This window comes from Podarcis gaigeae, assembly GCF_964106915.1.
Source record: "Podarcis gaigeae genome assembly, chromosome: 2".
NCBI classification, from domain to species: Eukaryota; Metazoa; Chordata; class Lepidosauria; order Squamata; family Lacertidae; genus Podarcis; species Podarcis gaigeae.
Genome location: NC_139679.1, coordinates 44,744,080 through 44,757,176, shown reverse-complemented (window position 1 = coordinate 44,757,176; position 13,097 = coordinate 44,744,080). Strand labels below are relative to the sequence as shown.

General features: G+C 44.1%; 1 protein-coding gene across 4 annotated transcripts in view; it reads right to left on the bottom strand.

Moving 5' to 3' along the window:
• Nucleotides 1-13,097, bottom strand: part of PRKACA (protein kinase cAMP-activated catalytic subunit alpha) — a 62,539-nt gene that overhangs the window by 36,290 nt on the left and 13,152 nt on the right. The window contains exon 1 of one of the 4 annotated variants that reach the window (XM_083726089.1): nt 3,769-5,596. The exons of the other annotated variants lie outside the window; for them this stretch is intronic. Within the exon in view, the coding sequence (XP_083582215.1) occupies nt 3,769-3,958 (190 nt within the window). The 5' untranslated portion in view covers nt 3,959-5,596. Of the gene's footprint in view, nt 1-3,768; nt 5,597-13,097 lie in introns of those variants that run through there. 4 annotated transcript variants of the gene reach the window in all.

The window sequence follows — 13,097 nt, the reverse complement described above, 5'->3', positions numbered from 1 at the left end:
CGGGGCGATTTTAAAATGCTGGCGGGCAGCAGCGCTGCCGCCCGCCAGCATTTTAAGATCACCCCAGACAGCGGAGAAGTCCTCCGCTGTCCTGGGGTTTTTAAAATGCTGGTGGGCGGCAGCGAAGGCTTCGCGGGCAGCAGCGCTGCCGCCCGCCAGCATTTTAAGATCACCCCAGACAGCGGAGACTTCTCCGCTCCCGGGGCGATTTTAAAATGCTGGTGGGCGGCAGCGAAGGCTTCAGCGCTGTGTTTCTCCGCTCTCCCGGAAGACAGGCAGGGGGGAGCAAAGACTTTTGCCCCCCACCCGGCTTCAGAAGAGGTCCAGGACCTCTTCTGAAGGCCGGTGGGGGGCGAAAGTCTTTGCTCCCCCCTCCCCCGCCGCCTGCCTTCAAAAGCCATCCGGGATAGCGGGAAGCGCTTCCCTGCTATCCCGGACTGCTTTTAAAATGCTGGCGGTGGGGAGCAAAGCCTTTCGGCCCCCGCCGGCCTTCCTGGACCTCTTCTGAAGGCCGGAGGGGGGGGAAAGGCTTTGCTCCCCACCGCTAGCATTTAAAAGAGGTCCCCGGAGATTTCCCTATGGGCTTTCTTCTTGCGAAGCAAGCCCATAGGGAAATTCGTTTTGCGAAGCGCCTCCAAAACGGAAAACCCTTTCGTCTAGCGGGTTTTTCGTCTTGCGAGGCCTTCGTCTTGCGGGGCACCACTGTAACTGGCATAGGAAGGCTTTGGTGGGCTTTAGGAGACCTGGAGAAGCAACTGGTCCTGCTAACACTAAGCTTGCAGGAGTGATCAACATAGGAAGTCTGCCACGTTTCAGCCAGGAGTACCAATAACTCATAGTCGATCCTTGTTTAAATGAAATTGGCCAGCCAACCTAGCTCTAAGGGCGCAGATGCTTAAGGCCTAAAATTTCACTGACAGATGCACTCTATGCATCTTCCCCAGTGGGTGGATGCCAGGTGGTTGACAAGTAACATACTTGTTTATTGTTGCTTAGGCATTTAGGGTTGCCAAGCTAATATAAGCTCAAAAACAGTCACATTTAAACCTGGATTTGGACACGGCAAGGTAGGCAAGCAAATCCAGTCAACAGTTCTGGAGAAGATGACACAAATCTAGAGAACACCTTGTTTGAAAGGACATCTCTGAAAAACAGAAACAAATTTTTCAGTGCTTAGCAGGGTAGACAAAACCCACCCTGATTTAACTAGCATTCTTTATGAGGATTTAATAAACATGAAATACAGGGATCACTGAGAGATCCAGAGAAATCTAATCCTACTGCAGAGTTGCTTAATTAGTTAATTCAAATGAAACTATGCAGGAAGCTAAATAGCCACCAATCATTCATGACGTTACCCTGTATTTTTATGCTCTAGGCCAGGGGTGGGCTGAAGATACTCTACTAACAGCTCCCCAAGGGATTTATAGTAGATTATTAAAAAACTAAGGATTAGAAATCCTTGCCAATGGCAGCAACAAAATGACCCCCTACTGTCTTACATTATACTGTTGAAATGAACTGCTCCAATTGGCTTGTCAATTTTGGAAACATCGGAGGAGATCAGAAGCACTTCACGTTTCCCAAGTGCTCTGATCTTGAAATAAATAAAAAACCAAAAGAAGACAGAGCTGATGGCAGATGCGCATTACAGGTAATGGCCTTGCTATGTGTTAGATTGGGTGGATTGGCTGATGCAAAGGGACCAGCCCTGCAGTGACCTTCTGGTCTTCAGGAACCCAGAGAGTTGTGCAGTGTTATCTGGAGTTCTGATTTATTATCTGCCTGGCTAAGAAGAGGCAGGGTGTTGTGTGGTGAGCACCCTCTCTGGAGCAGGCCGAACTCTGGCAAAAGCCTGGGGTTCCTCACAAGAGGGTTCAAGGCAACTGAACATGAAAACTAATCAGCAGCTAGTGAAAATCATGTAGAATCAGCATTCATATACATTCATTACAGATTCAAAGTGCCTTGCATTCTGGCAGCAACTAATTGAGGTTTCCAAACACTTTTGAAAGGCAGCCCCACATAAACAGTTACAGCACTGTCATCTGAAGGTCACTAGAGGAGGATGAATGACTGTGGCAAGATTCCCCTGTGTCAGGGAAGATGGTAGCTGTTGCACCTGCTGATACCGGGAAAAGGCACCCCCTCACCACCTGCAGAAACAGGACCCAGATCAAGGAGCATCCCCAAACTAAGCACCTGCACTTTCACACTTTCTCCTCATAACAGGCTGCAAAACCAATCTCATATCACATGGTCCAACTACCAACAGTACCTCTTCTGTCTGAATTACGTTTCCCTTCATTGCACCCTATCCAGTCCATCATAGATATCAGACAGCGATTCAGCCTTTCAACTATCTTACAGGAACAAATGAAAATGAGAGACAGGTGGCTGTCATCTGCATACTGATGACTCCACAGCCAAAATCTACAAATGACCTCTGTCAGCAGTTTCATGTAAATGTTGAACAGAATCTACATGTATATTGTATATGCTAAATAGTTCCAAAATGTGCTGGTGGTGGTTTTGAACACTCTCCTTCATGTGCAACACACTCAGATGCAGCATGGAGGAGGTGTCAATGCCAAAAGATTAAAGGGGCCAAAGAAGAATCTGGCATCAGATGTTCTACAAGCTTCTATTTTAGACCAAGCAGCATTGCCAAAACATTGTGACTGTTTTGTTTAAACATACTTGAGGATCCAAGAAAAGACTGCATTCACTCCCTTTTGCCTTAGATGAAGGAGTAATGTGTGGTCCAGACAGAACAATAGAAGACCTACATCTATTTACAACCCATCACCCTAGAGGTAGACAACACCATGAATTAAGATACAACCAGTGACAGAAATAGAATATGACATCACATCAAGTCAACAACATAAGCTACAATCCTGACTGGTAGTGGCAGCAAAGAGGAAAAAGCAACAATCATCAGCCCATGACTTTCACTCACAACTCTGTCAACCTCAGACTGAAATTCCCTATGTCAACAACTCTGACCACACATTTTAACCAAAACAGCTAAAGTGACAACATCAGTTGGAGAGGCCGGAGGAAAAACTGTCAAAATGGGAAGAAAGTTTTGAAACACACACAGGCAAAGAGAATTTGCTTCTTAATAATGACCTTTGCCAACAACTTCCCAAAAAGTTGCAATTCTTCCCCCAAAATGTGGGAGAACATCCAGGAACGCTCCAGCTATCCTTTCTCTAGGTCAGGGATGAGGAACTTGTGCCCCGCCAATGTTACTAGACTACAACTCACATCATCCCTTCCTATTGGCTATTTGGGCCAGGGTTGATAGAAGCAGAAGCCCAACGACTTTGGGAGAGTTACAGGCTCCCCACCTCTACTCTGTGCAATAGACACGTGCAGAGTTAGAGCTTGTAAAGATGATAACAAATAGTAAGAAGTTGCAGTGGGCTTTTGAGAACCGATGGGGCTTCTCTAAGGCCAAAATCAAAGCCACACACCGAGCAGCTGTGGCCTCATTAAAGTTGAGCACCCTAAACCTTAGCTTAGCCTGAGGAAAGAGGTAGTCAACAGTCATAGCCAGAATGGCTGTCAGAGCTAAGGCTATAGCCACTTGCGGGCTTCTCTGAAAAATATCAGAGCCCTATTTCAGATTCCAGTTACACACTTAACCACAAGCATACGCATGCACCAAGAGGCACAGAACAGCAGCAGTTCTGGAGCAGAGCCTCGGGGGAACCCACTGATTCTGGCACCCCTGGAAACCGTGCTCCCTTGTCAACTCACTCTGCTCATTCCAGGCTGCCGTGTGCTCAGATTCATAGGCTGCCTCCCCAACGTTCGGTGCCCCAGCATCACTCCGTGGCCCCCAGTAAAAGATCCGCCCTGCCAGACTCTCCAGTTTCTGTAGCGCCGACATCTTACACCCTTTGTCCTTGCTGGAGTTTTGAGAGTTCACCTCAGCTCCATGGCTCATGTTTCTCTTTTATTTTATCACCGGTTCTTTTCCTCTGCCCCAGCTCTGCTCTCGGAGCAAACACAGCCAAGCAGCTCAATCAGGATCCAGGAGGGCACTCTCTTCAGTCATTGCTATTTGCCAACAGGTAGAGGCAACGGCACTGCTTTTCCTGTCCCGCCACAGGAAGAGAGGGGTAAAGGCAGCAACTGGAGAACAGACACAGTCCCAGATTCAGCAGAGCTCTTAACATTCCCCTCCAACTGATTCACACAGGCATTTGGCTTGAGCCGACTGCTCTCGACTTCCATCAAACCCACCTCCCTGGACCATAGCATTCATGTCAGTTCAGCAACAAGTCTGGGGCAGCCATCCATATCAGGTTTTCCCAAGCCCCCACACTAAGGCTCAGAAAAGCTCCAAGACAGTTCATTCCATATTCTCTCTGTTTAGAAAGAAATACAGGGAGCCTGGTCACTTACACAGCTGATCAGAGGGTGAACAGCAGGCAGATTTGATTAATACAGAGGGAGGAAGGCCTGCCAGATCAGCAGTAGCAAGGACTATGCAATGAGGCTTAAAATAGCTCACAAATTCTCCGAATCTCTTTTGCCCTCAGGGCTGAAGGTAGGGCAAATAAGGAAATTGTCAAGTAGGGAAGCCCTATTATCTTCCAAAAAGAAGTGATTCTTTAACAGAAAGAAGAAACAATTCAAGGAGAGAGGGAGACTGAGATAGAATCATAGAATTGTAGAGTTGGAAGGAACCAAGATGTTCAGATAACTTGATGAAACTAGAGCACGCCAAAGCAAACCTCTGATGTGGTAGATGGAATAAGACAAGGTGTGGCCGTCCAAAACTCAAAGTAGGAGCTCATTCAAGCCCGTATCCCCTTGGATGCTCCATGTTCTGGAGATAGAAATCACTCTTTCTAAACACTAATACAACATTCCAAGGGTGAACATTCATTTGCAGAATGGCAGTCCTCATAACTTCTGGATTCTATTGCTAAGCAGCCCCCAAAAGCTCATATTCTCTGAGTGAAGCAAAAGATTACTGCACAGTCCAGAGTGTATGGATAAACATGGGAAGAGAATCCAGAAATCTTGCTTCTAAAGCTTTGTCCTTCTCTCAAGGTTAAGAAGCCTTTCTTAGGCAGGGCCATCCAGAACAGAGAAGAATGGAGGTAAGGAAAAGGAAAGAAGAAAAAATACAGGGCGACGTCTCTTCCTCATAGGACTGCTTGCCAAAGAGCTCTAAAAATATTAGATGTCACAGTGGACCTCCAAAGAACAACCAAGTCATAAGGGACAGGAAGGAGTTATTGTTTTAGCCCCCCAAAGCTACGCAGGATATAAGTGACCAACCGGCCAACCAAGTGCATCCACAGAAAAAGCTGGGTCCAAAACTGGAAGCTGAATTCGGAGTCGCCTTCCCACATACTCTGAGGACTACGGGGTTCAGTTTCCATATCGCTATTTCCAGACGACAGCCTTGTTCTCTACACCTTCAGCACAGATCCAGACTCAGGCTGCATAGTTCATTCTGCCTGTGCTGCAACTCTCCATCGTCCCTCAAAGCAGAGCTGGCTCTTGATTCAGAGACTGTCTGCAGGGCAAGCAGAGTAGCAAGGTAGCTTGCGGTATTGTTTCAGGAAAAGCCCCAAAGGAACAGCCTTGAAGTGGGAAGAAGAGAAGAGGCTGGGCATGGTGCCAGCTTTGTACAAAGTCCTTAAAGGAACAGGCTACCAACTTTGCATCTTCTGCACTAATGTTCAGCAAAACATGCACACAAAGGTTGTCCACGAGGAAACTGCCCTCCACCTTTGTCCATTCTCTCTGCTGAAACTGTTGAGATGCACCAGCTTAAGGACTGAAACTCTGAACTATTAACTAAGAATGCAAAGAGGATCCCTTTCTGCTCTGCATTTTATAAAGTTCAGAAAGCCTCTCTGCAGGCCAACACTTTATCATCATTCAGATCACAAAGCAAGAACATAGTCACTTCCTCTGAGATCAGTCAGATTTGACTACTGCCAAAGAGAGCTTACTGAACTAGGTAGACTAATGATGCACCCCGGAAGAACATCTTCTCACATGGCTGGAAAATGCTTCAAACAGAGGATTAAGCATGCCATTTCTGGAAATCCAAACAATTATTCTAGACCCGACTTACAGAAAAGACAAAAGTTCACAACAGCTACTGTTCATACTGCAAATCCATTGGGTGCATGTTAACACATCTCTAGCAGAAAAACAAAGGAAATAATGAGACTCTTCTTCACAGCACAACAATTCAGATGAATCAATCCAGATCAAATACATCAATGTGATATGTAGCAGAAGTAGAGCAAACAATTTCCTTCCTAAACTGACTTGTAGGCAGTAGTAGAAACCAAGTACTTAGAGCAGGGTAGACCTACTAACTGCAGATAAGTTGCAAGGTTTCCAAGCTCTCAAGAAGTTAGAAATCTTAATTTGTGGCATTAAAAAACAAACAGGTTCTCACCTTTGAAGACACAGAAAGGGTTAAACATTGTGCAGGTGAGGCTTCATTAGATCAGGTGATTTTTTTTTTTTGTCATCCCAGGAGGCAAATCTCTGACGGGTTCAGCACAAAAGCTTAAAATATTTTTTAATGAGCATGCTGGAATAAATGCAACCAGCCACAGCGGCAGAAAGCAATGGTTGTGTAAGACATGGAATGGCACACCAAGAGGACAGGTGGAAGAGTCCTTTAGGTGCTCTGCCCTCCTCAGCAATTTCCGTGCCTCTGACTTAGCAGGGTTACCCTTCAACACTACAAGCAGATATGCAACCAGATGAAGAAGACCTACTGTATTTTTCCATGTATAAGATTAGGTTCCCCCCCCCTAAAAAATAATGTAAAAAATTAGGGGGTGTCTTATACTGTACACGGATACATCCCATTTTCTTAAATCTGAGTCCCTCAAAATAGGGGGCATCTTATACATTGGGGCGTCTTATAGACGGAAAAATACTGTAACTGGAAAGGGAAGTGAATGGACAGTTTGGGATGACAGCAAGTGGCCTGTACAAGTAAATTCTGTACCCATAATACCTTTGCCATAATACTGCTACATCAAAGTTCTCATCAGTTTTTGTCAATTGTGCGAAGGGGAGAAAGGTGCTGTATCCTACCTCCAGGATCAGAGGTGGCACACCTTTGTATACCAGTTGCTGGAGTGCACATGTCCTACCTCCTCCCAATATCTGGTTGGCCATGGTGGGAAACAAGATGCTAAATCATATCAGCTTTTGATTGGATCCAGCAGCGCTCTTCTTATATCATTAACTACTTGGGGGTCAACCCCTGCCCCCCCAATTTGGCAGAGCTATTGTAGCGTAACATAAACTACCAACTAAAGGACAATTAATGCCTTCTTAATTACACACATTTTGAAGCCCAAAGAGAACATTTAGATGCTGGTACAGATAGATGTGCCATTAAAATTAGGGCCTTACAAGATGCCTTTCACACAGTTAGCAATTGCATTAATGGCCTTTTTAAAAAAGGAACTTAGTAGGCACAGAGATTCAGTATGAATTGGCAGGAGAACAGGGAGCTTTAACCTCTTACTGCTGCTGCAATCCTTATCTGGATTGGCAGTTCCACACCTGCAATTTGCAGCGGAAGAAAAACTTCCAGATTACACATGGACAAGTCTTCAGTTGCTCAGAGGTGGCTACTGGCAAGCAAAATTCAGGATACTACTTCATAGACTCTGAACATGGGGTCAACTTGTCCTGGGGCAATGCACCTTGGGAACAAGCAAAATCATACTGTGCTACCATCAGCTTTGTTTCTTAGAAATGGAACACGTCTTTCTTTTGAAGTCTGAATATATCACCTCATCACTGTATATCTTTCAAATGTACCAAATTGATGGAACCAATTTTCTCATTATGTAAACTCAATACCATAATGTACTTAGTGGCATCCTCTTCCAACTGCACCTACTGGACTGTCACAACACTCTTTAGAACTGGATCTCAGAACTTGCGAGTGAGATGCAGAAGCCCCCCCCCCCCCTTTCAGAAAGTAAAGTGAATATTTGGGACTTGAGGATATTTCAGACTTTTCTTTCTTGGCACACTCTGCCAGCAGATTCTTTTGACAGAGCTCTTTCTGTTCTTTGCTACCTTACAATGAACCCAATTTCGTATGTCAGGTATTGGGAGTGTATAATCGGTTAAGCTGACTCCCTGGGAACTTGGGTCACCCTAATTGGCTGAAAGAATCATCTGGTACGATACGACTCCCTGCCATTCCGAGCAGCCTGGAATACTTCACTAAGAATGAAAGTGGTTAGAAATATGAAGCTCCAATACAGAAGCTACAAACGAAACACTGAGGAATGCTTCTCAGTTAAAACACGCCAGGCAATATTATTTAATTTGACATATTTAACACTGCCTCTTAACCAGAATGATTCATAAGAGGGCTCACAATGTGCAAGTCATGCATTAAAGCCACAGTAAAGAGCAATAGGCAGCAAATAAAAATCAGATAACAACCTGCTTCAGAATTAGTTAAAACAAAGATGGTTGGGGAAGCTGAATCTTTTAATTTCTGCTAACAGGCTGTGGTTAACTACTGGCCATTCCTTTCCCTACATTTCAGTAATTGCTGGTGGTGTAAACCGATGTAAATCAATTAGGTAGCACTGACCACCTGAATTTTTGATGTGGGAGTTGTACCACTCACCAGATAAGAGTGAGATATGCAACAATTAGTGCTTTTAGAGGGCGGGCTTCTGCACATTTGTCATTATTTATAAAACACTAGTAGATGGAGTCCCCCATTAATTGGCAAGCACAAAATATAAGTGGTTACCAATGGAGGTTGCAGAAATGGCAAGAGCAGAAACATGTTTATACATGCTGTGCACATTATTATACTTAACTAAAATATGAAAGTCAGCTATGTCCCTTTAGTTCATTATCCATTCCCAGCGCTTTAACAAGTTTGCTGCCGAGAGCCACAGTTTTCATCATAAAATCCTCCAGTTATATTTGCCTGCATAGTTCCTGTCATATATATTTTCATAAACAAGTCTTAAATCACACCTGAAAACTTTAATGAGAGAAAGGAAGAATTGGTGAATAGTCTTTGTTTTTAAAACAAATGCAATAAAGCATTGCAATAATGTTTTTAAAATGGCTTCTGAATTCAAAATTCCAAACCACTACCAAATAATGAGTTATGATCATTGTTTAGAAACTACTGGCAGAGTCTTATCCTGATGTTTGCAACATCAGCATATCAATGTTTAGAATGAGACATCAAGAGATATACCATCAAGCCAAAGAGCAACACTTTAGAATTGGAGCACCACACTTACAGAGTTCCATACCCGCTAATGTAACATGATATCAGGGTTTGCATAGTTAATGCAAGCTTGCCAGTAAGCCCACGCTACTCAGGAAAGCTAGGGCTTTGTCTGTGTGAAGTCTCCAAACAGCCTTTTTTTTTTATAAATGTCAGAATTTTAATTCCCTCCCCTCCTCTGTTTGCTGACAGCAATGTAATCAAGAGGTATTCTGTGAAAAAATAAGGGCCTCTAAGACTCATCCAGGGGACGCAGGTGGCGCTGTGGGTTAAAGCCTCAGCGCCTAGGACTTGCCGATCGAAAGGTCGGCAGTTCGAATCCCTGTGGCGGGGTGCGCTCCCGCTGCTCGGTCCCAGCGCCTGCCAACCTAGCAGTTCGAAAGCACCTCCAGGTGCAAGTAGATAAATAGGGACCGCTTACCAGCGGGAAGGTAAACGGCGTTTCCGTGTGCAGCTCTGGCTCGCCAGATGCAGCTTTGTCACGCTGGCCACGTGACCCGGAAGTGTCTCCGGACAGCGCTGGCCCCTGGCCTCTTGAGTGAGATGGGCGCACAACCCCAGAGTCTGTCAAGACTGGCCCATACGGGCAGGGGTACCTTTACCTTTACCTTTAAGACTCATCCAACACAAGGTACAGAACAATATTGAGCTACAACTATCCTGATAGATCACAAAGGGTGGTGATCCCGTTACACAGCTTCCCCACAAAAAAAAGGCAAAACTTCACAGCAACATCCTTTTTTTTCTTCCACAAGTCTGAACCCCACAATGAGGATATCACACATTCTCATGCACGTTTTCCACAGTCAGGCTGGACAAGTTGATTTCATTCTCAATACAGCTGGCAGGTATAAAGCATAAAATAGTAGTATTGTCAACCGGCAGCTAAATTCACCAATGCTGTCCATCCTTCTGACTGTCCCCTGTTCCAAAATGCTGAACCCAGCATACCAGTCTAAAGCAAGGGTGAGGGACTACAACTCCTATCTTAGCCAACCACTGGTCATGCTGACTGCAGCAGATGGGAATCCAACAAAAGCTGGTAGACCAGAAATCAACTTGACCTAAACACTTTGTGTAAAAAAACAGTATGGCTCTGTGCAATATGGTGACCTCTACACAATAAGTACAAGTCAGAATAAGCTGCACCTTAGGAACTCACACATCTACATGTAATGGGGCCTGGATATATATTGTTTTCACAATGTGTATACACACACATATGTCCCCCCCCCCCCACTTCCATATCTATGCTTTAGATATGAAGAAGAGCAAGAAAAGACATGGCCATTATGTTTGCTGGCTGATCAGCTGAAATCCATTCCTCTCTCAAAGTGGCTCCTTACTCTGTGAACAGGATTGCAAAGGAGAGAATGAAGATACCAATATAGCTCTTGCAACAATCAGCTGGGATTTGAAAGTGATCCTTCTTTGCAGCCTCAACCTTACATGGCTTTGTAAAGTTTATCTAGATGTAAACTGGAAGATTTATCTACATGTTAAGGATTTCTCATTGCATCAAGCAGGCTTACTTCCAAAGTACACATTGTTAGGATCTGACTGTTTGCAATATTTTAGCACCTCGCTACACATAATGCATTGCTAATGAGTGTTCCACTTTCTGAAGCCTTATTCCCTTATATGTACTTCACACCCTCTCTCACCATATACCGTAGCTCTAAAGCCACAGGTTTGCTCTCAAGAGGCACATGTATGTGCTAAGAGCTTTGCAAAAGGAGATCTCCGACAACATGACTATTTTCTGGCATAGTAACACATATTACAACTCCAACATTAACACTTCCACACATTCTAGCACACTGAGGCAACTTCTGAGATCACCTGCGTCTCTTATGCTCGTGTCTTTCTTTTGTGATTAATGCAGAAACAGATAATCTTATCTGCAAAAGGTATCATCAACCATTTTCTCTTTTCCAAACCAGGTAATAACTGAACAAAGAGCACAGAGCACAAACGGTACACTTTGCCAACAATTACAAGTGACATACACACCCCATGGTTTTTCTCATTAATTGGTAACAAGAGATGCTCGAATCATACATTCTGAAACTGGCAAACCAATCAGCATTATACCGTCTTTAGAAACCATGTGCAACACCCCCCTCTGGTGGCTGGACCACAGGGAATGGTGCTGGGCCACATCTCTCTCTCAAAACTCTTTTCTGTGGCCAAGTGTCCCTTGAACTTTTCCATTCATCTGAAGTACTTTGCAGATGGTGGATCAGATCACGAACTGGAAGCAGCACAGTTGGAATTAAGTAATGCGTCTCAACCTGTTACCTCTCAACCTATGTTAAAAAGAATAAAGAGTAAGCACTGAAGGGTGCATAAAGCCTTCCACTCAGCACTCTATTCATACGTTGGCTGTTGGAAGCTGAATGCACACCAAGCCAAGCAATACAGCTGCATCACAAGGTACCCATTCATTTGAAGTGAACCCCGGTGAGTCTGCTTCTGAAAGCAAACAAGTACATCACATGGAAAGTTACATGAGTGGGTCACATATACTCTACTGCAGTTAAGCCTGTAAAAGCAAAATTCAGTTAGCTGGTGACTCTTCCAGGTAATGATCATCTGCTACAAACAATACAAGTATGACTGACTGGTGACCCCAGTTAAAGATTTTCAGTATGGCCCTGATGCTGAACAAAAATCAAGAATTTTGCTTGTGTGATCTTTTGGGTTCTCTCCTGGCCATTAAAAAATAAATAAATCTCCACACTGCACAACCATAGCAAAGGAGCTGAGATTAAGATGTATAACAAAAAGAAAAAACTTATGAAAGTCTGACTTTCCAGAAGTATTCCACCTTTATATAATTTTGTTTGCTTTGTTTTGTCTTTGCACACATCCTAAACAAAACTCACTAGAAGACAAAATGGACTCCTTTTTCAAGAGTAACAGCACTTTCCCTATTTTCACTACTTGCATCTTAAACGATCTACTCCGTCATTTATATAACCTTCACGCATTCCCAAGATTCCCATTCCAGTCTGCCAAAGACACCAGTAACATTATTTTCCATTCTAGAAAAGCCTAATTCTACATTACACACATCATCGGAACAGAGCTCAAACTTCACAGCCTACTTCTGCATAGTACCAGAGTACTACTTTCGCTATATGGAGAATTAGCAAAGTATTCTATGCTTAACGTAAGAAAAACTGAACTTCTCCAGTTCCCCCCAATTCTTAGAAAAGGCATCCCTCTCAACAGCATTTTAACTATAACACACCTACCTCTTTGTAGCATCTCAATATGAAGTTTGGGTTTCAATCAGCACATTTATGTACCATCACAATTTAATCAATAAGCTCCGGGACCATCAACCAGCCCTAACAAATAATGCTCTCCCTTAATAATTCAACATAGGAATCCAAAGTGTGGACATTCCCTCTGTTAGCCACTTGCCACACTCCACTCTAAAGAACTCAGTCCCACAGTAACCACAGATTTTTAGGGCCTTGTACAAACTGTCCCAACAGAAATAAAAATCCACTCCCTCAAGGAACGTAAACCTGAATTACTACCAGTTCTGACCTGCCACAGTACAAACCTGCAAGAGGCCAAGACAGGGAAAGGTAACCAGATGGGATTATGTTAAGACCGAACAGCATGTTATAATCAAAGGGCCTACCTTTTCTTAAATTATCAGCCTGCAGAAGCCAGACGGTACAGCTAAGTACATCAAAGCCATTCTTCACCTTCCCAAGTCCCTCAATCGGGCCCAAATGGAAGCCACCTCACATTAAGAGTGGGAAATCTCTCTACTTCTCAGCTCCACCGA